Source organism: Haliaeetus albicilla, chromosome 24, assembly GCF_947461875.1.
Source record: "Haliaeetus albicilla chromosome 24, bHalAlb1.1, whole genome shotgun sequence".
NCBI classification, from domain to species: domain Eukaryota; kingdom Metazoa; phylum Chordata; class Aves; order Accipitriformes; family Accipitridae; genus Haliaeetus; species Haliaeetus albicilla.
Genome location: NC_091506.1, coordinates 18217588 through 18243362, shown reverse-complemented (window position 1 = coordinate 18243362; position 25775 = coordinate 18217588). Strand labels below are relative to the sequence as shown.

General features: G+C 37.4%; 1 protein-coding gene across 1 annotated transcript; it reads right to left on the bottom strand.

Moving 5' to 3' along the window:
* Positions 1-1468: 1468 nt before the first annotated feature.
* Positions 1469-25089, bottom strand: LOC104311108 (inter-alpha-trypsin inhibitor heavy chain H3). Its single transcript, XM_069812456.1, has 22 exons — positions 24974-25089; positions 20732-20755; positions 19402-19568; positions 18256-18360; positions 17672-17834; positions 16613-16723; positions 15860-15985; positions 15178-15294; positions 14232-14400; positions 13788-13913; positions 13356-13537; positions 11847-12032; positions 10751-10890; positions 10195-10349; positions 8354-8359; positions 7567-7593; positions 6605-6652; positions 5861-5974; positions 5069-5273; positions 3808-3980; positions 2067-2178; positions 1469-1966 (listed from the first exon to the last, which is right to left on the bottom strand). The coding sequence occupies exons 1-22, from the start codon at positions 25061-25063 to the stop codon at positions 1837-1839; spliced, it is 2676 nt and encodes an 891-aa protein (XP_069668557.1). The 5' UTR covers positions 25064-25089; the 3' UTR covers positions 1469-1836.
* Positions 25090-25775: the final 686 nt, after the last annotated feature.

Genomic DNA, 25775 nt, shown 5'->3' with positions numbered 1-25775 from the left:
AGGGATTTGTTTCATCTCCACCAGTGTGAGCGGGAGTTTCTCAGGCTGCCACAGAAGCCATGCAAAAGCAGACCTGAGCCCCTGAGGCCAACTTCTGGCTGACAATTCAGTCACAGCTGACAAGACTCCTGCCACCTCCGGAGATTTGCCTCATCCCCATAAATTAAACAGGAAAGCTCTGGCTAAGGCTGTGCCTTGTATTGCCTTGTGCCTAAACTTTGCCAGCCAGGTAGGTCAAGATCTGCTGTCCACTGCTATCGTTTTTTGTCTTAATGGAGCAAGTGAGTGAGTACAGGACCTGCCCTGATGGACAGTCCTACAGCTCCTATCTCAGGATCCATAATGGATCACTGATTTATTTTATTTTATGCCATCTAATTCATTATCTTAGAAAAAAAATTCAGAAGCATGTAAACTTAACCTTACTAGGTTCAATTTTCTGGTCTGCTCTCACTCCTTCCTGTTTCTCCCCCTGCCTTCCTCTGTAGAAACTACTGTTTTCCTTCATCATTTTTGTCAGAATTTAGCAGGCAGATATCTAGCCACTGCGACAGCCGCCCTCCCCGCCAAAATTCATATTTCTTTTTCTTCTACAAAACTTCTGCTTTTAGTAAAGGATTTTGTTCCTGGAGAAGGCCTGTCTCTCCCATAAATTTAACAGGTAGTATACTTTTCCTCTATTTTTTTACTCTATTTTTTTCCTCTTTTGATTTTTCTGTTGCTTTTTTGTTCTGCTCTACCTTTGTTCTTTCAATTTAACCCATCACATCTTAAGTCATCTCTGGTTTTCCCACTACACTCCTCTTTCCTCATGTGTGTCTGCATTCTAGTTTCCCACACACTGACTTTCCTTGTCATATAACAGTACAGAAATTTTCTACTTTGCCATGTGAGACCAAAATTGCCTTGCTATGCCTGATTTGATTAAAAGAAAACTCAAAGTAAATAAGAAATCTGCTCATTTTTTACTTTAGAACTAATAGTTTACAATTTCTCCAGTACAAAATGAATATATAAATAAATGGGACACTTCTTGCCCTGAAATAAGTACATAAATTCTGTTACAGACACAGAGGGAGGATTTTTACTGCAAGACAGTAAGGCTCTTACACAAAAAAAGATACTGTCCAAAAGTTATCTACTATTACTTAAATCTGAGTGCTGTTTGGAACTGTGGCATTTCATTAATTTATAAAGATATGGGCATTCAAAAGTTAAGTTCAAATTAAAATGCTAAAATACAGATTTCCTGGATGCTAACAGTCATCTCAAGTGATGGCACCACACCAGCCCTCAGCACTATACAGTCAAGTGGTCAGATGGTTTTAAGTACTACTGAATTATCCTGAAATATGTGCTGGTCTGTCAGCTGTCCTCTTGTGTTGAATTGCAAAATACATCTGGCATCCTGGGCTTTGTGAAACCGGAATGAAAACATTGATAGCTGTTGGAATAACACAAGAAAGCATTAAGTACTGATGTTTTTATTTAAATCACTCCTGACACTCAGTTATTGATTCAAAATTGGATAAAATGTTTCTGTTATATTTTACAAAGTAAAGTTTTAAGTCAGAATTTTAAAACTAGTAAATTAATTTAGTAAAATGAGTGTTATTTCAGGGGATGAGTGATATCTGTGCACACAAGCAGAATAGCTGTTTAGCACTTAAGATTTGATCAAATGTGCAGTAAAACTCTCGGCGAGAATCCACCATATCTTGGCATTGCCAAACACGGTAAGCTTATATATTTTTAATAGTTCTTAAACATTGAAAAATACTATTCTTTCAGACAAATATTCTGTATACCCATGAATTTGGAGGAAGCTGTAGTTGTTTAAAACAGACTGGAAACAACATAGTCCGTATGAACACCATCTATCAGCCCAGCTCCATTGTTATGAACAAACCAGCAAGGAATATCAACGCCATGCTTAGGATCTCTTCTATAATCCTTCTGCCAGCCCCTGAAAGGGAAAATACAGTCATGGAAGTATTGAAGCAGAAACTGCACTTTGACAAGGTAATCTTTCTTAAGTCTTTGCTAAGGGTTTAATTATTTTTTACCTTGTTACTGTCAGTTCATTGTTTTTAACAATCATTGTGGCATCTGGTTTCTTGGGATCAGACCCAGGATGAATTTCAAGTATGGTGAAGTCAATGGGGTGGAAAAACTGTCCTAAAAATAGAAGCCAAAATTACCATTTCGGGCATGTTGCACACATTGAAACAGAAACAAACCAGACAGAAACTCCAGAACTTCTTTCTACATGCTGTTTTCCATGTCCCCTCAGGGTTTTCAATAGATAAGCAAACACCAAGTTTTGTGTAAGGCTGAACGTATGCCTACGGTATTACTTACTTTTTATAAACCAGAATTCTATGCATATCATCTGGATCTAAGTTCCAACTTCTGAGTGCACAGTAAAGCTAGCCTTTTCTAGATATCCTTCAAGATGTCCTCATTTTGTGTCTTGTCTATTCAGTTGTATTTATTACATACTCTCCAAGTCTTTAGCTTTTTTTTTAATCAAATAACGATAAAGAGTGTTGATCTCTGAAATTTTTGGATGTGATTATGCTCAGAACAAGGCTGACTTCTAAGGAATTTTCATACTCCTGCCAGAATTAGCTTTCACACACTTTTGCCCTATCTGGGCTGGTGCAGGATGCTGCTGGTGCTTTGAGTGCTGTAATGAACACAGATTTTAGATTACTTAGTGAAGTACAGAAGCAAACTCAAAGATGATGAAAATAGCGATGAGATGTGTAAGTCAGTGAACTGTAACATGGTGTACCCACATGTCATGTGGGCTTTTGAAATTTTCTTGCTACTTGCAATTCACACCATAGCAGAATAACTTCTGTGTGGAGAGGTCCTTTAGCCTGAGGAGACTGGAGCAGGAAAACATAAATAACATTCCATCCTTATGCTGCTCTTTTCCTTTTTAGTTACAGCATTTCCCATGACACATGTACTACCACTGACACCTTGGCTCACTCTCCTCAGGCCTCAAAGTGCATACCAAGACTGAAAAGAGTAAGTTTGCAGCAGTTCATTATTTTCCACAGTGAGTAAATTTATTGACCCAAAATGAACGTTTGCTGCTCTTATCTGATTTTGTAAGTGAAAATTGGAAGGCAAGGGAAAATGGCTGCTATGTGTGTGTTTTCCAACGGAGGATGCACACCACGAAACCCACTACACTGGCAGAAAACAGGATTCAATGGGGTCAAAATTTTGAACCCTGAATTACCAACTTCTTCTTATACTAGAATTAAGAATGTTAGCTAACATGAGGAAAATCTTAGATGATACAAGGCATTCTGTGATTTTAATATATGTTAGTAAATCAAGATATACCTTAACAACAACTTTTCTTACAAGGATGCACTAATTGAGGTTTGGCAAATTTTGATCGAGCAAACATACATTTTCTCAGAGTGCTTGTACTTAGGAGAAAGTTGATAAGATGAAAGGAGACATAAAACCGTCAAAAAGACTGGAGGAATAGTGTAGTAAGAAAAAAGAAATCTGTATGTGGGATTTAGCAAGATAAAGAGGTTTAAAGACTCCAGTGAGAACAATGGAGGGTAGTGCTTTCAGCAGCAGCAGAGAAATTTATGGAAAGATAATGCATAAAATCTGAGCCCAGAATATTTTGTCAGAAATCTTAATAAGGCCAATCAATGTTATCTCAGTTTCCTCCACTATCTCAGTTCAGAAAGGCTAAGTATAAGACTTTGTCTACAAATTTTGTAGCCTCATAAGGAAAGACAAGCACAAAACCACTAAATAAAGTCATACCTAATAATCCATGGGTCTGTTCAGACAGTTTATCACTTTCCAATGTATATAGTCCTAGGAAATCTTGGTGGAGAGGATGTTTCTTCCATACTTGGTGCAAAACAATAACAAATGAGGCACTGCTGTCCATTGAGAGCACCAGATTTTTTTTTCTGTTAATTATCAAAGTTAAACTGAGGAAAAAAGAAAAACTTGACTTAGGGCATTGTGCTTCCCAGACTTAACAGCAATGAGAAGAAACTTGAGAAGAAACATGTCCAATTAACAAACATGGCTTTATAAATTACTCAGTGTTTTTTAAAATAGAGGTTTTGCTGCCTAGTTTGGTCCGCATAAATCTGTCTGTGTTCACAGACAGTCGAAGACTCATACTAAATTACATTGTAAAAGGTTACTTAGCCTTTAAACTTTTCAGCAAGATGTTTCTACTAAAACTCATCCTATAACAGTACAATTAATCACAGATAGGTTAGCGATATGTAGATACAGCACCTCATGCTCAGTAATAAAAATGTTATTAATAAAACCATCACTTCCTTACCTGGATGCTACCTGATACCTTTTCCTTTTCTTTTTCAGAAAAGACAGCTCCTGAATTGTCTAGGTTAGTGCTAGGATAAAGATTTGCTTCTGATTGTGTTAGTGATCATCAATGTGGCTATCATAATAAAATAAGCATGCTGTATGAATAACAGTTCTGCTCCCATGCTCTTTCTGTTGCAGTGCCATGCTTTGAGAAGGTATTAATTTTGTTCCAGGTACACAAAGAAAATGTAAATGAGGAGGACGAGGAGATGCCGCCCATTCCTTTCCTAAACTTCCTTTTGCACGGGTATAAATGATTCTGTAATAGATAGATCTCCAGCTGACAGGGCAAAATGTACCTATTCTATAAGTATCACAATTTCCATTTCTTAAAATGGAGATTGTTTACAGCACATTATTATGTCTTTGAAAGATAACACACTATGTCTAAAGTTACTCTTTAAATATTTGCATTAAGCACAATACCAAATCTAGTTTTACCTTAGTCATAGTAATAGAAAATCAGGGAAAATTCTTCACTTACTTATTCCAAGCAGAGGAATTTATGAATAATCATTCAGCAGTTACACAACAAAGTAGAGAGCAGAATCCAGCAGGACTTGAATCAATTTCTTTTGTATATTCAGACAACGAACCTTAAAAGTACATTATTGATCAACACTAAAAAAGTGTAGAAAGTAATACAGGAGCCTGATACTCTTTCTGTAAGCCTTACCCTTCTTGTTGCAAGGTGACTGAGTCAAGCCAGGTGAAACCTGTTTTTTCATTACCATTCTGAATTGTGATCTTCTCAGGAGTTACTGTCAGTTTTAAATCCAGGTGCTTATTTGCAATCCCAAGTTTTCCAAAATATGTGGTTTGGATCTTTGCATCACTATTTGCTCTCTTATCACCAATGAGTTCTCCATTAACTGTGATGCCTAATATAAAAAGGAAACATCAAGTATTGTTTTATAGATAGGACCTGATCAACTGATATCAAGGAGTGTCATGGAGATTTAACAACAACCCAAGAAAACAAATACGTGTTGAAAAATAGATCAGAATTACTTGTGCATGTTTGTACCAAAGTAGAATAAAGTTCTGGGGCCTGTTCTGTGGATTTCTACAAAGACAACAATCACTTTATTGAGAAAAGTTTAGTATTTCCTAGAGCACAAAGAGTCTGTGATGGGCACAAATAGCCTGTGTGACATAGGTCTCTCTTTACTAGGTATTCCATGAAATGGTAACCTAAGGATTATTTTATTGCTTGTATTACTAGTCACTGAGACAAATTATGTCTCTCAACTCTCACAGTGGTTTTCAAACAAAGTTTAAAAGTTCATTTTGCTCCAGGAAGTGAAAACACAGTCATGGTAAAGGTAGCCTATCACAGCTACTGGAACTCCTACTAACTTTGCTGGGAAAAAAGCTTAGACAGTATAAAAGAGAAACAGCCTTTAAACATAAGACATTTTGTTGTAAGCATCCTGATTTACTGTATTTAAAAAAAATTAAAACTCACCTGTAACTGGGTCATTTATTAAATTTAAGACAGCACCTGGGTTTTCATTGATATTGAAACAAATGGCATCTTCTTTTTGTGGCACCGATATAATGAAGTGTGGGTCTCCATCAACTGTGAAGGCAAATGACTGGTATATGTATAGTGATACACAGGTTCAAAGTTCCACATGAACATTTAACATTGTGGCAATGGAACTGCCTATGGTGGGGACCAGCAGGAACTGGTCCCTGCACAAGCTACATGCCCAGCTTAGTCCAGCCCATCCTCCAAAGGAGTGGTGGGGTCCCAAGGAAGCTGCTACCACCTCCCCAAAGTGAACTACGTCCTCTTCCCCCTCATCTTTCCCAGGTACATGACGTACATCCTGTGTCTCTTGACCACTGCAAGATTTGGCACGTGGATTGTAGGTTGAGGATGGCCACCTCTAAGTGCTTATCTCTGAGGGCCATGAAAGTACTACTGCGGGCAGGAAGTTCATCTGAATAGATAACAGGCAGTTACGAACACAAAGCCTGCCAATGGGAAGGAGGACTAAGAAAATGACCACATATAATCTCAGTGACTTGATCTTTAAAAAACATTTAGAGATGTTTAAAGTAAATTAAAATACTAGCTCCTTGGAAATAAGAGACGGCTGCATTTGTGGAAGGGAATTACCTAAAAGACTCATAAGAATTGTGCAATTTAGTCTTAAATACCCTCTTCTGTTCTTCTTCCAAGCACACTATTCAAACTACTCACCACTAGTATACCATGTGGGGTGTGCCGTATATAGGTAAGATTGTGGAGCTGCAGAGAGTAAAGGAAAAAAAAAAGTTAGAAAACCTTACATCAAAATGGAATATTTACACACTATCATCTGCGCAGTACGTGTAAGATGTCAGGAATTTAATATGCTAGGTCAATTGCTAATTCCATCCTAGTTTTTAAAGCATATAGTCCATGGAATGACAGTTTGTGCCCCTTTTGAATCAAGCAAACCTTCAGGATACAGATTTCACTTGTAGTCTAAATTGCTTTAAGGGTTTCCACAAGGCCCAAGTAATGTATCTGTAGGACACAAATGTCTCAGACTTAAGGATTCAGCTGTCTGTCAGCAACGATGTGCAACATCATCCATTGAAAACTTCTGAGGTTTTGACATTTGTTTTTTTCCAGAATGAATTTAAGTCTTTTCAATGAAGACTTGTGAAAACTAGACAGAGGCAGAGATTGAGAGAGACTGAGACTAATCTCCAAAGCAAAAACTTAAATCTAACTCTCCCATTTCCAGGATTGCCCAACCAGCACTCTGAGAGTCAGTTGCTGTCTCTCTCTTGAATAAAACAGTTTCTTTTTGTATAAGTAACTGAACTTATTAATTTAGCCAGAGATGCTGACATCATAGTCCCTTGCTTTATATAATTCCAAAGGAGAGGCAAATTCAAATCCATCCTCAGTTCTTGAGAAACAGCTTTCAGGAAAAAATGGTGGTTTGATGAACCAGTATTTATTCCTTAAAAGCTATTTAGGTGAAACTTTTTCATCTGGTATTATTCAACCGTTAAGTGTGCTTTTAGCAGTGAGCAGAATTTGGAAGTATTTCTTAAAATACAGTTGTAAACCCAGAAAAGGCAGTTTCTATCTCTCTGGTAGTTTCAGTCGTCTGAATCAATACTTCTGACAGATGCTGCTTCATTCAGAAACTTAAACTAATGACTTACCCAGTGTAACACCTGTGATAGCCTGTGCTGTGAATGAAACAGAATGTTTTAGATGCTAGAAAGAATAAAAAACCAATCTTTCCCACTTCCTTCCTTCCACCAAACCCAACTCCAAAATATTTTAATTATGTATAAATTTCTAAATATTTAAAAAGAGAAACTTAGTCAAAACAGTTTATTTAGTACTGCAACAAAGCAAATGTCATGAACAGGCAGAAAGCACACCCTACTTTTCAGCAAAAATGTTACTTCTCCAAAGGCATGGGGTTTGCTCTGTAAGGGGCTGGGACAACCTGCTCTTCCCCAATTCCTCTGTGCCATCTTGTTCTAAACTGTACTACTGGGAAGTCAGTAAGATTTACCCACCTGCTTCCACATTTTTTTAGTCTTCTACTCTTTTTACATCTGAAGCTATGGAGGGGTGTCTGAAGACGGGCTTTGTGCTGAAGAAGTAGCAATCACAGCATCAATGAAGACATCTCTATATGATAGACTGCTACACACAGGTATCTGGGAGCCAACAGTGCTAGCCCTGGAAAGCAACTTAGTTGTACTGGGCCTGAATTTTGTGATGGTGGGACACTGCAGTTATCAGAGATGGGGGAACCACACTGAAAATGGTATTTACAAACTTTTCCAGCTGAAAAGTTTTTAATCTATTTATAACACAGTCTTGATTTACTCACCAAGAATTTTATAAAAATATTGCATCCTAGATCAGGTGATGCAGGAAATAGATCTCTAACAGTTAATAATATTAAGTAAATTTAACAACAAATGTACATACCTTCAGCTGTTACCATGGGCAGGTAAGAAGTAAAAGGAAGAAAAAGAGAAATTTACAGTTTCAGTTGTATGACTAAACAGGAAGGATTCTGACACTGTTAAAACATATTCTAAGAAAAAAAATTAAAAACTGTTTGACAATTCAACCAGGTATCTTCAGTATTTTACAATTCCATTTCTTCCCAATGATAAAACTCAATATTTGTAGATCAAACAGAAGCCCACTGAAAGTAAAAAGCTGTTATGTGGGGCAGCAAAACTGCAATTAATTATGCATACAACAAGAGCACTATTAGTAATTGTTTTATTGCTATGCCATTTCCACATTGCAAAATGTTCCTTATTGGTTTTACTCTTTTGCGGTTTTCAAGGCATTTGATTCATTCTACTAATACTGACTGGACGATTCAGTAATCTTATTTGTGAATCTAGACTCTAGAGTGTGTAAAAATTATTTTCTTTTCTTATACAGCAGCAGTGTTTTGAGTATTTTCCTCTATTACTGCTCTATGCTTTCTATATACAGAGATGATTTACTTGGAAAGAGGTTCAGAAGAGGGCCTTCGTACTACAAGTACCTGGAAAGCGAAAGCAAAGAGCTGAAGATCAGTCTGAGTGGATGCCACTTCTGTCAGATGTTTGGGTAAGTTTCTCCATCTTATGGAGTCCAGCTGTAAACTTTAAAGTCATTATGCTGTATAGTGACTTTAATGTTAAATTAACCATGAAGTGTTTTTATGTCAGTATCCCATTATGATAGTTATGAAAAATAATACAAAAAATTTATTAGCAGAATGCCTGAAGAATTATTCAGAATTGGAGGGCACTTAGCAATTAACTGGTTTCAGGACTTACTCCAGTTGAAAGAAAAACCCAGTAACCTCCAGCAACCATCTCTGTTATACTAAAATGCCATAAGTTACCAGGCCAAATTCAGGAGACGAGAAAGTTTTTTATCTAGAAGCCAGCTGAGAGCCCACAGAGAGCCTGGGAGGAACTTTTAGGGGACCTAAGCAAAAGTTTGAGGAAAAAATAATGGATGCTAATAGAAGAGATTGGAAAGCCTCATGAAAGGTTTGTCAGACCTGTTGAATGAGGGAGAGATGAGGATGGCCCGAACAACACATATAGATAAGGGCTTTGGGGTGCACTGCACAGATAGCATTTGCCTTATTTTGCTAAAGAGGAATAGAGTCATTTTGTTTCACACAGGTTAAACAAAGAGGCTGAACTGTATGAAAGCACAGCGTTTCACTTGAGCAAGTAGTTAGTAATTAGCCAAAGTATCAGAGGAGTTGAGAACAAATTGTGCACCTTCAATATAATTGCTTCTCTTTCTGCAGTATATATGAATACTGTGTTTTACAGATATAATCTCCACCTTTTTACAAGCTGATACATCCTGCATGAGGAAGATCTCATGCAAATTTTCCCCTTTCATGTAGAAAGATGTTACTACATCTACCCCTAAGCTGAAGTATGTAGAAAAATAAAGGAGAAAGTGATGTGAACTAAACTGAATATAGCTGGACTATTAGATTAGAAATGCTTCTTGGGTTTGGGGTTTTTTTTTGATGTAGTATTTTATATATTTAGCTTAAAACACGATTATTTTGAATTTATAGTATTTTGCCTGTATGATTTAGTAATGAAGGATGGTTTGATAGAAATTAACTTTACAATGAAAAATAATTTTGCATAAATCATACACGTGCAAGGCCTGGAAAGTAGATTTTTCAGATATATATTTAAAACTATGCCCACATGAAAGCCTTTCTTTAGGGGAGCATCAAAGGAACACTTGGCTTCTCAAATAAAGTAAAATTTTGAAAATGTCTATACCTTCAATGGGTTTATCAGCAATCCCATCTTGATTGTTATAGTCTTCTGGCTTTGTTACCACCATGGATGTCAGTGGCGTTACAAACTTGTATTTTAGTGAGAGATCCAGGGCTTTGGCTGTAAGATTCTCCTTTTCTTCTCCTGTAGCTGCAATACTGAATACAGGTAGAGACTCCTAGCATCAATGATTGCTAAATTGCTCACTGAACTCTGGATTAAATATTTTTCTTTGAAGTGAAGTCATTTCTCTGCAGCTAATTTATTGATAAGGAATATTTGTTACAGTCTTAGAGCACTTCTGATTCTACTGGCTATCCAAGAAAAGGGCAAAACTGTGCTTTATATTTGCAGTAATTTAAAATTGTTTAATTTGCAACCTGAAACAGGAATACTGAGGTTGGAGAGGAGAACAGGTTGGGGGATTTTCCTTACTGTGTTTTATGCTTTCCCATTGGCACCTCAGTGTGATGTGAATTTCAGCTTCACATCCTAGAAGTTGCACCAGTCAGATGGCTTAGTGGCTTCATAGCTAAGACATTATTCTAGATATAATTACCGTTTTTCCAGGAGTTGTTCAATGGTGAGATAAGCCCAGAGCCTTTCAATGTAGTCTCCAAATATGTATTCTTGTTCCTGGAAAGCTTTATCTGTTTGCTGAGCATCTTGTTGTGTAGTATATAACAGGGCATCATTAGCCTGTTAGGAATAAGGAAACTTCCTGTATAAGTAGCCAGGGACCTCCAGAACCTCCCAAAATCAAGACCTTCACATCTGAAAATCTTACTAAATTGAAAAACTGTCTGGTGCTATGCAGCATGTGCCCAGGAAATTGTCAGTGTTGTATCAGGATCTTTGGTTCGTTGCTTCTGTGAAGGTTAGTAGTGTATGCTATAGGACATAATGAAGTTTCCAAATTCACATGGCATTTTTGTTCATTAGAATTTGGCTACTCAGGATTTAAAGAACTTTGATTATGACACCGATTTCACACAGGAACATGTTCAAGCAGATATGCTGGCTAGCTTACTATTAACACATTATTTGTATTTGAAACATACCTAATTTCATATAATATATTTAATACATCACAGTGCATGGGGCATATATGCAGTTCACAGTATTTATGATAACATGATCTATAATATGTTTGTGTTGTGTTTCTTGAATATCAGGGGCAATTGTTTTTACAGAATCCAGATCTGGAGAGGTATTTAGATCACTTGGTTTGTATTAGAAGTAGACTTCTATTTTAAGAGGAAGGCATTTCAAATATTCAGCTGGCTTATCTATCCATCAGTTTTCTTCACCCAGTGAAACTATTGTCTGTGAACACTGAACATTAGGCTCCTGAAAGAATCAGGTAGAGTATTTAGAGACTAAACAACAACAAAAAAACCCCAACAACAAAAAATCTGTTAGCAATGCTAATCCAGTCATACTGCACAAAGTTGTTCCAGACTGACCCTTGTATACCTGACTGAGGCAAGTAACTTGCAGTTTTAGAAGCAATGACTTGGGCTCATTTAGTTTCTCACATATGCAGTAACACATCCTGCCACTGAGGTAAAGAAATACCAGTACATATTTTAAGTATTGCCAGCTTTGAACATTCAGACATTTTGAGTACCTTACTTAAAGAAATCCATACTTACGCCTTCTCCTCTCACATCTACAGTCAAATGGTTCTGGTTGTTGTCTATAAAGCGCCCAGCCACCACAATCTCAGACCCACCATAGAAATGCTTAAAACTGTTTTTAGTTAGGTCTGATATTTCATTTTCTGGGTAGTTTAACTCTATATCCATGAGCATGGGATTCGACACCTCATCATAAAATCCCTGCAGGATAAAAAAAAAGAAAAACATTTAACTACCATTGTTTCTTTAATTCATAGGTAGATCTGTACCCAAAACCATCCTGCTATTTCAGCAATGAAAACTAAAAGTGTACTTTAGAAGAAATATTTAAATATTCAGTTAAATCCCAGAGCACAAGGCCTAAAAATCTACAAATAATGGAAATGAGAAAGGACATACAAACTCTTCAGTCTCACTAAGAGAGAGGAAAAACACCTGAGAACAACATGCTGTGGATGATGAGTTCCATCAATGTTCATCAAGAGGGATCCCAAGCTTTCCCCTATTTGATGGAAATAAGTTTCTAGATCTATTCCCTGCAGAGACTGAAGTGACAACATAAGCCAAAGGAGACTAGGTATTTGATTTTGGCAGAGCTTGCAATGAAATCCAGTATCTAAATTCTCTGGTGAATTTTTCAAATGGCTGCTATTGGAATGTGAGAAGTAAAGGTCAGCTCTGTACTGCCTATACCTGTTCTCATGCCTTATACAACTATAAAATGCTTCAGAAGTATAGTAAGATACATCTGCTTGCAGTAAGTTCCTAAAGACAGAATATCTAGAGCCTTTTTTGCTCTGTCATCCCTCTCTTCCCTTGACATGACATTAACTACATGATCTGTGAGGTATGGGAGATATAATTTTGCTGCACACCAAAGTGTCCTTCAGAACGATGACTTGTGTCACCCTATGCCAAGTTTTGAACCCTCTTCGTAGCCCACAGTGTGGGAGCAGCTCGGAACACCTGGCATTTGCTTTCAAGAGTGAATGTTAGAATTTGTTGTGCTGCATGTTTGCCAAGCCCTTGAAGAACTAGTTTTACAAGGTTAGGTCGGAGGATGGCCTAGTGTACGCCTGGGAAGATGTGGCTGAAGACAGTCACGAGTATGTGTATGGAATATTTTTATCTTTAAGTGTTCTGAGGACTGGCAAACATCCCAGCTGAGTCAAGTATGCGCTCCTGTGTTCGTAATATAGGCTGTATGCCATTAGTTCTTTCCAGATCTTTGTTGAAACATATATAAGTTTGATTCTTTTGTGAAATAAACGGAATCTTGTACAGATAGCTTGAGCGCTTAATTCAGTCGCTGCACACAGTATCTCCCTTTTACTGTCCTTCTACTTTCTGCTTATATAAGGGAAGGGGAAAATTAAATGCAACTAATATTCTGATTACAGCAGACTCTTGAGTATCTCAGTACCAGATTACACTTTGGTATTTTGATTACTTCAAAATAAGAACATCTGTATAGTTATCTGAATTAAGGTATCTCTCATCTAATTTAAGTGGTGATTACTGTACCTGAAGCTGTAAAGCTGCATCAGAGTCAGGATAAATCCGACGGGCCAATCCTTTATTCTCCAGCGCCATCTTCTCCAAGAAGCTGTAGTCAACACCATAGCCAAAACCAAGATTGTATAAGGGATATTTTCCTTCAATGGCTTTTTTTACATGCTCCTGAATCTCCTGAGTATTTGATATGCCTGCATCAAACCAGAAAAAGTTTGAGTTTTCTTCATAAATAGATAAAACTATCACAAAACAAAATGTGCCTAGTCGTATTTGGATTTCTTAGGAGGCGTTATCAAAAATTTGTTTTAGTAGTATGATGCTGGTATAGTAGAATTTAAATCATGAAAACATCCAGAAGTCAAAGATGGAGGCCAATTTTAACTGAGCATTTTTTTGTTAGTTAATTCACTCACTTTATTATTCCACCTAACACAAACTTACCTACATTTGGTTGGCCATCTGTTAACATAATAATTATAGAAGCGCTTCTCTTGGGTACAAGGTTTCTTTCATGAGCAGCATTCAGCATATCAATTCCCCTCATTATACCACCATGTAAATTTGTCACTGCAAGGTAGACATAGAAATTTGGTTTCAGCACAGACATTCAAAATACAGGCCCATTTTTCACTGAAATCTGACGAGCTCTCATTACAATAGGAAAATGAAATACTGGATTTGCAAGCAGGGGGATGTTTAGATAGAAAAGTACCTGGACTTTGGAAACATAAGAAAAAATAGATGTCATGGTCTGAGTAAATTTCAACTTTAGAAGTGTCCCATCAGTAAAAAAAAAAAAAAAAAAGCTTTAGCATTGTGTTCACAGACTGAATCGATAAATTAATTTACACAATGACCTATTGGCAAGTCCAGTAAAGTACTTACTGCCTGCAGTGTCAATGCCCCGCACAAACTTCCTTGCTTCATCCAAATTCTCAGGAGTGGCCTTGATTAATGTTTCTTTCCAGGTCTGTACTTCACTACCAAACAGTATGAAATTGAAGAAGTCATCTTCTTTAATGTCATCTAAGATTTTTAGAAGTGCTTCTCTTGTCTATAAGAAAAAGAAATTTAAATGTATGGTTCAACATTTAACAAAATAGGTGCTTACAGATTTGACATGATTAATCTCTCAGCATTTGGATTTTTAACTTTTACACAGTATGTTGTGAAAAGATTCTGAGCTTGTTTTGTCCTTGCCAGTCCCTGTGTCTATTTCACAGTAACTCCAGTGGAGTCAGCCAGTTGCAATTACACCTGGTAAATCTTTGTAGCTGAGATGAAAATCAGGTCTCATGTCATAGATCATTGTTTACACTGAGGTAAGCTGGCATGGCAAATTGAAAGTGATGGGAAATGGGTAGCTACAGGTTGGTGGAGAAGCTCATATGCAAGCAAGTGTGGATGTTTTGATGTAGCACCAAACCCTGAAAATTCTGAGTGTTAGCTTAGAATGAGGACTCCTAACTATAAAAAGAGCTGCCGCTTCCCAGAGGAGACAGAATGAACAACATAGATTATGCACATAATACTGTATGCACATTTTAATTTTGGAACTGTCCAGTACACGTCACAGAGCTCTCTGGAAATGTTGATATTGAGAGTTTTGAACTAATAATATTTATAAGTAAGTAAATATGGCCTGAAAGTATAGAATTTTGTTCTGCAGTAACGCTTCAAAATAGTACTTATGGTAGTGAGCATTGGAGAGGTCACAGCATAAAACCACTTGGTATAGCTTAAGCGGCGCATATGCACTATAAGCCACCATGTCCCTTCCATCACAACAGAGGCTCTTTCATTGGGACTCTATAGTAATGTAATAACTTACCTGTTCTATTTCTCTTCCAGACATTGAGCCACTAATATCTATTACAAAAATTACATTCTTGGGCAACTTTGGTAGATTTGTTGGTGCAAAGAAGTGTACAAAGTAGCCATTGACAATCTGAAAAACAAAATGTAAAAAAAACCCAACACCCCAACTTTTGTATATTATAAAGATAAAATGGATAAAGAACAAATTACTTTCATTTAGTGCCTAGCCCCTGAGCGGACTAAAAGGTTTTAATGGCCCTGACCAGTGTCACCTCTGTCCATGGGCCCAGGAGCTTCATTTAAGTGCAAGCCTGGGCCTTTAGCCCCTGCCTGAGCTACACTGTAATAATACCTGTCTCCAGCTGTGTCACAGCCATACCTGTTCCTGTCCATGGACTCCACTGATTTGGATCCTATCCTGCAGACTGACTTCCCACCTTGACCTCGGGCTGCCTCATCACCACAAACTTGCCTGATGACCTGGACTCTCAGTTGAATTTGACTACCATCTCTGGCTCTGCCTTGCTCAGGTAGTGTGGGGAGTGGGCTCGTGGCTGGTGAAGCCCCTGAGCTGCCAGCTGTGTTGTCAACTCAGGTCCTCTCCTTTAGGGAACAGCTGGTCCCTGCTGCTCCCTGACCTTTACTATGCTAGCTAAAGTGTTCAGCAGTTCAAAATTTCCAGCTGTCAGATTTACCTGCAAGTCATCTGGAGCTGTTCTCTTCACATCATATCTTACAGTAAAATCCCCATCCAAGACAGACTGTGAGCAATTTGCACAGGTTCGCTGCTGATCAAGAGTTGGCCTGAAAGAGATATGCCCCTGAAAAGAAAAGCCTTCATTAGATCTGAACCTTAATAGATGAAAATTTTCTACAGAACACAAAGAAGCTTGTTTTTTTGTAAAACTAGTATATTTATACTCACAGACATGAGAATAACCTGTTTTATCAGGTTAGGTATTAGTTTGTATCTGTATGTACTTATGTATTTATTGATGGGTAACTGATAGTGAAGGCTGCTATCTGGAGCTTTCTTCATATGTTTACTTCCCCAACTGCCTTGGTTCAGCCCTCCACTCTGAATGACACCTTTGATAAGGCTGTTGGGCAGTCTATGTCTTAGGAATGCTACCACCTCCATACATGACAAAACTAGTTGTTACTGACTCAGCTCTTCTGTAAGAAATAGTCTTACCAGTATCCAGGTTTCCAACTACTGCTGTGGGACAAGGCCTACTAGTTTTGGTACAATATCATGCTAACAGCTATGTGGTTTCTGAACTGCATGGAGATGGCTAGCTTGGAATTCAAAGCTCATTTGCACAGACAAGCCTTTACTGCATTTTCTCTGTGGTTTTTTTCCTCTCACTTCCATTGCTAGCACTGACATTATTATTTCAGAATTATAACCATAATAAATAAATTATGGAATGCAGTAGTCATCGTACCTTTTTGTCTGAAAAAGTTTTTTTAATTATATTTTGTAGATCATTGGTGATGAATGTTCCTTCTGCTTCCAGCTCAGTGATACCCTGGGGCTCAAAGATATTTACTTCAATCTGAAATATTAATTGAAAATTCATTGTCATTGATTACCCCACAATATATCACCAACTTAGCCATTTACAGGAGGATCAGCAGGCAACTACAGATGTGAAAGAGGGATTTTCATAAAAGCAAAAGAAATTTACTTCTGTAATTCATAATGGCAGTCCAAATCCACACTTGTGTGGACACACCATCAGCCAAACAGGCCTTTTTATACATAGAAGTTAAAAACAAAGCTAGAAACAAATAAACCTTAATAGAAATATAATTTGTTTGACAGCTAGATACTGGAATTTTGTAAAATGTTGGTAAATACTCAAGTCCTTCAAAAATATAACCCAGCTGTTAGCTGTGAGATGTGCCCAACTTCACCCTATATTTCAGTATGCCTTCTATCATAGTGTCTTTAAAATAACACTTCATAAATTCTTATAGATGCTGAGTTTTGTAATGATTTTTACAAAACATTTTCTGGGTATACAAAGGAGAAAAATTTTGCCTTAGAGCTGGGTTTTAGTAAGGCAGACAGGAGTGATCAAAGACAAGTTTTAGCACACAAAAGCTGCAGTATTCTAGAATGCAATATATATACCACTGTAATTTAAGATGATGTAATTTCATGGCAGTGTGAGAAAGGTGTAGTTTATGCTATAAAGGCATTTATAAAAGCTATTAGTCTTCTATTTTACCCCAAGGCATCGTAATGGCTTTTTCAGGTTTCCATACATCATTTCTTTTGGAGGGTTAGTTGCTGAGCCAATTTGTCAGGCTTACAAATAAAAACCTGCACTAAAGCATACTGGTGTGGACTCCCCATGTGATTCATTAGAAATATTATCACGGGCCTTTAGCTCACCTGCGAACCAATGGGAATGACCATGGTACTCCACTTTCAACAGATGTACAGAATTTCATAATTTCTTAAGTTACAGTCCAATTTGATAAAGTTTGCCATTTACCTCAAAATCTTTGACAAGCTGCTTTGGTTTTACTTTGATGAACATCTCATATTTTCCAAACTGTCGCTTCAGCAGTTCCTCATATGTAAGTTCAAAAGTGACTTTACTGGCTGCTTCAATGTTGACAGAGACAGTGAATTTTTCTGTTTTTCTCCCTGAAGCTCTGTATTTTAGTGGGTAAGAAAAAGAATATTTTTATCCTCTTTCACAATATTTATTGTTTGGGTTGGTGGAATATGATTTTCAAAAAGGAGTAAAACAAAGATGGGATGTTTGATCTATTGCTAAAATTGTACCCAAATTGTAGAATTTATTCAAGTTTCCCAGTGAGCTCAATCCTAGGAACAGGTCATACAAAGTCAGTGAAAGTTGCAGAAACAGTCTTTCCATAATTGCAGATACTGCCTGCTTAGTCAGAAGTTATATTTCCTTTTTCTAATTTATACTACAATAAATCTAATTTAATGATTGTCTTTTGGTCCTGTAAAAAACAAACTTCAGAAATACGCCAGAACAAAGTATTTCCAATCTCACAATTTGCTATGGCATGATGGTGTGGAAGCCACACAAGACATCATTCTTACTTGACAAGACCAGCAGTCTGTCCCTTTGAAACAGCCTTCTCATATTGTTTTTTTGCAACTTCTTTTTCCTTTATGGTTCCAGGATAAGTGACACCATCAATTGTCCTGCAGATGAAAAAGTCCTAGTTTAGCTGAATGGTTTGCACCAATACATGAAAAGTTACTGCAGGCAATTCTCTCTTTATTGATTGGTTTGCTAAAAAGCACTTTCAGTAATCTGATATTGCCAAGATTTGAGCACTTTCACTGAAGCTAGTCTTCTCAGTGAATTTAGCTGGAATGAAGAGCTCTGTGCTCAGTATCTTAAGAGAATCTAAACCAATTTTTACTTTGAAAATTCATTAGATCAAAACCGTGCTGACAGCAACACTACTTACACCTGCCATATTCCTACACTTCAGCAGCTTGACCATCTTGTCTCATCTAATGGCAAGCCAACTCTCCGGATGAGAATCATCTGTCCAAATGTAGCTGTCTACAGCTGAATATTTCATCCTTAGACTCCTCACACCATTAAACAGGCATTTCTCATAGGGGATTAATCTCATCCTATAATAAAAGTTCTAGCATGCATTAAGAGTAGTTGTGCCCTAAAAGCTACTGTTTCTTTTCACTGAAAATAAAACAGGTATAGCGTGATTAGCAGAGATAGACGTGTTTAAACTGAACTAAACCTCATAATGGTGTGAGAATTGCATATTATTGCTACTAAAGGTACAAATATAAAGGAGTAATTCTATTTCCTGCCCTTCATTCAAATATGATTTTTAAATGAAGAGATAAATTAAGATATAATGCCATCAGGGAAATTAAGTAATGGAACTTTTCTGGTTTGATAACACCAGAGTAAGTAAGTGGTATTTCTGAAAAGGTGAAGGGATTGCCAGAGAAGATTCTCCCATTCCCTGAGGTCCATGATGATGAATAGAAATAATTGAAAATTAGTCATCTTTTCTATAGATGTACCAATGTTTGCCTTTCTCCAAGTATCTTGCATGTTAAGTTAATAGTACCAGAAAATTACTCAGCAGGCATTTAGAAATCTATCAAATGGCAAAGTAAAAATGAACATTAGGGTTCAGTTTCTCCTAGTTGCGTTTGCACAGATTTTTAGTCTTTGCTAACAATATTGTAAAGATTACATACATGCTGAAGTTGGTAATGAAGGCTGTCTTAGGGAGTTCAACATCAAAGAAGACTTCTTTGTGCACATTTCCACGATTGACAGCTTGACTGGTGATGACATTGTGGGCAAATCGGGAAGTTATTTTACTATCAATTTTCATGCTATAGATTTCTATCCCATTGACAACCTGTAGATTGAAAAATGAAAAAAAAAAAAAAAAGAGCTAGCTGTTACACTGATGTCTGTGTTAATCAGCCATAATCACATTTTTAAAAAGAAATCACGGCAGGACATTCTATCACTCTAAAGCAAAACAGGAAAGACCTAATCATAAGAACTGAAGCACAGCTGTGTTTCCTTGGATATCTGTCTCACTGCCACCACAGTACTATTCCATGAGGTATAACTATAGCCTCTTTAACAAAACACTACCACCACAGCAAAGATAATGCCATTGTAAGAATCATTTTTTTTCTCTACTGAGACTGTGACTTTTATTTATCATTAGTCAAAGAGCACAACAACTTACTGCTGCCTCACTGTATTAGTGACTGTAGTTATCAGCTTAGTGGATGACTCCTAGAGCAGGGATATAAATAGTCATCTTGTTTAGAAATAGACCTAAACAATTTCAGATGGCTCCAAATTCCATTTTGTGTTATTCTCAACTTCCTCACAACTGGGGCTCATTTTTCTTTAAACAAGCAAATGGGTAGGGCAATACTTATTTTCTTTGAATGCTCAGGTATAAGGTTGCTGGAGAATATATGAAAGCATAGATAACAACAGATGTGACTCCTTAGGCAACTCCACAACAACGTCTGCTTCTTGCAGCAAAACCAGCACTGGAAAGAACCTTGGAGTTTGTATGGTGGGCCTGATCTCTGGTGGGTTGATTAAGAAGGTCCCCAAACAGTCAAAGCATTTAAACGTTGCTGAAGTGGAGTCCAGGTGCCAAGTGGAATCACCTCAGAGATGAGGTCTCTTGCCTTCCTTAGAAATAACTACAACATAAAATAAAAGTAAAAATAAAACCAACATAGAATGGATGTCAGAGATACAGAGGTGACTTCACAGAACTTTGCTATTTATTCAAATACAACGAGGTTAAAAATAATTTGTTAATTCTCTTTCCTTGTCCAGGAGGTTCCATCAGAGCTTGGAAAGGAACTGTCTAGTTAGTCCTACTGCCTAAAACAAGCAACTCTGGGCTACTCCCCTCATCATACGCAATCAGAAATATCCACTTGCTCAGACTGGACTCACAGAAACATGTTGTGAACACAGTAAGAACATTCTTGTCACTATAAATCTTTCTCAATAGCCTGGACAAAACCAAGCCTTACTCACCAAGTCATGATCAGCATTTCGCTTCTGTAAAGAGAAAAACAGGGAAAAAAATCATGACTAAAGTAGGAAAGCTGCATTTAGAAATAAATCACTTAGCACCTATGTAGTTGTCTTATGCTTCCAAGTCAAAAGAAGTTGTCCAGGAGAAAGAAGGCTTGAGAAAGGTCCTCAGTAGTAAACTGAAGTAAATCTGGGGGAAGAGCAAGGCATCTGAGGCAGGTATAATTATTTTGCTTACAGTATTCCCAGTTTTGGTGAATCTTCTGGTTTTCATTTGATGTTAGTGCATCTTAAATACCAAAGGTTTGCAAGATAAGTTAAACTTTGAATGCTGCTGATTTTGTATTTTGCTCAAGTGACACAAGAAGTTACCTTCTTTCAGCTGAAAAACAGTAACGGACTGCCTGAGAGATGAGGGGAGAGTGAGGGGAAAAGTGGCTTGAATGCTCAGTGCCATTTATATTTAAATGTCGTTGAGACTAAAGAACACACTAAAATCTGCTTAATGTGGCTTCCTTGAGTACAGGTTGGCTGTGTGGCTATGTCAAAGTAAAAACAGAATATCTTGTCCTGAGAGTGACATCTTTTTCTTGGGAATTCCTCTTTCTGGGCCCTGTGGTATGTATTTTGTCTTTTCAAACTAATTCTCCTTTGGAAGAAAAAGGGGGTTTGTATCAAAGCATAAAAAAAGAGTTTGCACATTTTTTTCCAGTCACACACACATCCAAACTATCAGGCATCCTTATACTCTTTCAGACTTACTCCTAAATTTCTCCTGTTTCATTCCAACAGCCTGCCATTCTAACATGAATAGGTATGATGGTAATTCGGCAGGCTAAAAGAAAGGAGAGGCAGTCACTGTGAAAGGCTGCTTGGAGGAAAAAAAAAACGGTTAGAACTTTTTTTGGCATATTTGCTCCCAGAGTAGGTGCAAATATCAGAAGCTCTACAAAAATACCATGTACTCTCTTCTGAAAGAGAGAACAGGCTTCAAACGTACTTACTGAATCATGTTAAAATAACAGCTTGTGTAATTCAATTCCTGTAAGCACGGCTGCAAATACCTTATCTCTTTTGGCTCCAAGAGCCTCATGGGTCACATTTTGTGCAAGCATGTTTACCTGCTCCGCCAAATAGAGGGCTGAAGACACAATAAAGTAGCAAGTCAGACACACATCTCAGGTACATTTAAGGCTTTTGTTACCTTTCACAGTTAGGAGTTTTACAGGTTGGAAACTGAGACACAGAGGGTTATTTTTTATTTTGGAGTTTTTTCAAGACACTATATTACATCTATGGTAATGCAAGGTTTTTTGGGGGGAGGCTTCTCAGCTTCTGTAAGAGTCTGGCCAAAAAGTCTGTGTATGTTTCTCTAGGTTCATCTTTCAAACTGTTATTGCCATACAGGTGATTTCTGTGTGTACATCTCTCCTGTTTCAAAAACGTATGTGGGTTTTTTTAGTGCCTGTGTAGAGTATGTATCAATTCAGATCCATCCTTTCCCAAACTGAAATTATCTTTTCTATATCTATACTGTCATTATGGCTAATAATTTCCCCTTACAAAACACAAACTGAGGTATGGACCCTGGGAAATGAAAAGCTGGAAGTCACTGAAATGTTAATTTGGTTGGTACAAACTTTTCCTTAAAGTGGAATTACCAAACAGTTTAAGAACACAAAAAACTACAAGAATGTGTTCTTTAGTTACAAATTCTGCAATTCTGACTACTATCACCTAAATTAAAAGATACTTTACCTTCATTTAACTTTCACAGAATTGCTGTTGTGCACATTCTTTATCAGAATTATGGGTTCTACAGTAGTTTTGAAAGAGTTCTGTTCTGATTCTGTAAATATTTTGGGGGGTAGCCTGCCTTTCTCATTGAAAAAGAAAATACAGAAAAATGGCTCAGTGAAAGGTAGTCTATTCAGAATTAGTCACTTTGTACTTGGGCTGATCTTCAGTGGAGATACTCAAACCCAGCTGGACATCATCCTGGACTACCTGCTCTAGCTGACCGTGATTTGCACAGGGGAGTGGATTAGGTGACTCTGGGATTCTGTCTTTTTTTTTTTTTTTCATTCTTAATGATTCACTTGGATATAGCTAGAGACCTCACTAACATCAAGGTCATTTTAAGCTATGTGGGCAGAAAGTGATAGTGTCCCACTAAAAAATATGTTATGCAATTCTAGACCAAACTGAGATTTTAATATCCTCTACCTTGTGTAATTACAGTTACTTGATAAAATGTTTCTATAGTATTTCCACATATTTGCCATTGCACCAATTATTATAATCTTTTTTTCAGTTGTATAACAGTAACAAATTCTGCTTTTGTTTAATACTGTTTTGCTGCGGTAACAACAAAGAATACAGGTGCAAAAAATCTATAGAAATTGGAAAGGAAGAGCAGAGGAAAAATGACATTTGAACTCCCAAGAGAATAGGGAGGGACAAGAGGGCTCCCATTACAGTACTTCCTGAAAGAAGCCCTGATTTTACGGCTTGGGAAACTAAAACACAGCATAACTAAATGATTCAGAAAAGTCTGTACAGTTAACTTGAAGTGACCTCTGGGACTTCACAACACTGAACACAACACTGATTTATTTGCATATACCGCCAAGTACTACATAGGAAAAATAAGGCATGAAAATTCTTTCCAAATCTACAGCAACGTTACAGATTTCATCATCCCAAGTGATGCTAATTGGTTATCACAGAGAAGGGACCATAATGCAGCTAAGCTATGAAAACTAAACTTCCTTGTGAGCTATGTAGGAGTCTCACTGCTGCCAAAATGAGAGGGCCATAAAAGGAAGGCCGTATCATCGCTACCCATGCTTTGAAGGCTTTGAATATGTAGTTCTACAGGTAAGTTTTTAATCTAGAAAAAACTTTCCTACCCTTAGTAGCTGCATGCATAGGAACAAGGTGTACAAGTGCATGTAGGGATCTTTGATTCGGATTTTTGTTCAATTTTCAGCAGAACTGGGTCTGCCAATTGTGTTTACTTGACTATGGCTTTAAAAGCAGGTTTGACAGCTTCAAGGTCATCAGCCAGCCAGACTTCCAGCCATGCTTCATCACTCCTCACTGGCATACTACTTGCTCAAAGGAGCTAAAAGAGGGATGGGGACTGAGACCTTCACACTTACATAGCAATCTCCTCCATTCCAATCAAATTACATTTGCATAAAGTATATAACAAAACTGGGAGAATCAACTGACTTTTCTGTAGTGTTCTGCATGTATGGATGGAGCATTGCACAGAGCTTTGGCCATTTTCCATTGAGAAAGGCTTAGCATTGCAAGACATACAGAGAACAACTGGTAGTATGGTAATCAGGAGGAAAAAGCTACATTATATCTGGGCTACATAATGGTTAAATAATAAGAATCCACAGCATCTCCAATTTGCAGCAGTAAATCTCAAGCTGATTTTTAAAAGTTAGATACGTTACTATCCTGATTTTCAAAGAAAATGTCTTGGCAAAGACCATAATCTAATCAACAGAAATTGACTGTAAATTGCTTCGTCCTGCTCTACCCACTAACCTACAATGCTCCCTAAAGACATTTGCCCTCTGTAATTTTTCATTGTATGTAACTACTGAGAGAGAGCAAAATAATTTATTGAGGTGAGGAGTAGTGGCTGACAACTTAACTGAAGAAAATTAGGCAGAACATCAGAAGCACTGCCTTACTCAGAGAACCAGTCAAAAAAAGAATGGCGCCTTTGAGGGAGAGAGATATATTTCATGTTACACTAACATGCAAATCCTTTGAGAAAAATCCTACCATGTCATTTAGATAGTAGACATATTTACCTGGATACCATGTTACATCCATTTTCTGCTTCTTGAAAGCATCTTTTCACTGTTATTTTGCATTGTTTTACAGGTGCTAAAGTCAGTTCCCAAGCTGCACCAATTGTTTTACACATTTAAATATAAGACAGCTAAAACATTTACTGTTATGTGATGATGAGAGGGAAAATAGACGAAAGTGATGCTTTTAAAAAGAGAGATAGGAGAGCTTCTTCAGAGCTGATTCAAAACTGAGGCTGATTAGAGGTAAACTAGTCTGAGTCCCAAGTCTGATCTTGAGTTCACTGGTAACAGAGAACACAAAGCTCCTGGTGGCAGCACTGTATGAACTGTCTGATAAATGTTGATATATGGCAGGAAGTTAATCTATGAAGAATGGGAGCCCCATTCATGGTTGATTACTTACCTTGATGTTTCTGACATGTGCTACCAAAAAGTCTGATGAAGCAAAGGCAGGAATCAATAAAAAAATACAAAGCAACAGATGGTTTTCCATTTTGGAAAAAAGTAAGGTTCCAATCTGAACGATATGCATAAATATATAATGCTTTGTTTACCGAGTGTTAATAAATAACCCAGTGTGAAAAGTGGGATTAAGCATTAGGCATTCAGGAAAAACCAAATACTGAATTTTGAATTTGCATAATCTGCAGAATACAGTTACAAAATAGTGTTACAGAATTTACAGACTATTTCAGCGATGTCTCTTCTATGTAATATCTCCAAACAGAAATTCAACAGCCGTTTCTGTACCAGCAAATGAGATTGACCTCTGCTCCAGACTCACCTCTTTTCCAAACGAAAACCATCATCTTTCTGATACCTCCTTAAAGGCTGTTCCTGGCTCAAATTTATTACAGCCATAACAGAGCTTGCAGTCTCTTAAACCCATTTATGCTCCTCTTCAGAAACTACCTCCTGTAATCCTGCATATCGCTCAGGTACCCAGTTTAGGTATCATTATTTGACATGTGTCCTGACGAGTCCAGAAACTTCGTATTACATGCTTTCCTATTCATCGTCATGGCTGAAACCCAGGTCCAAGCTCCCAGGGTCTTGCATCTTGCACAATCAATACCCATTCAGCCTGCTGCTGCAAGGCCCATTTTCTTTATTTGTTATCTTGACAGCGTTAATTCTCTCTTAATCTTTTCAACTGGTTTCATCTCCTCGGTTGTATGAAACACAAACTTTGAGGTCTGGGAGTT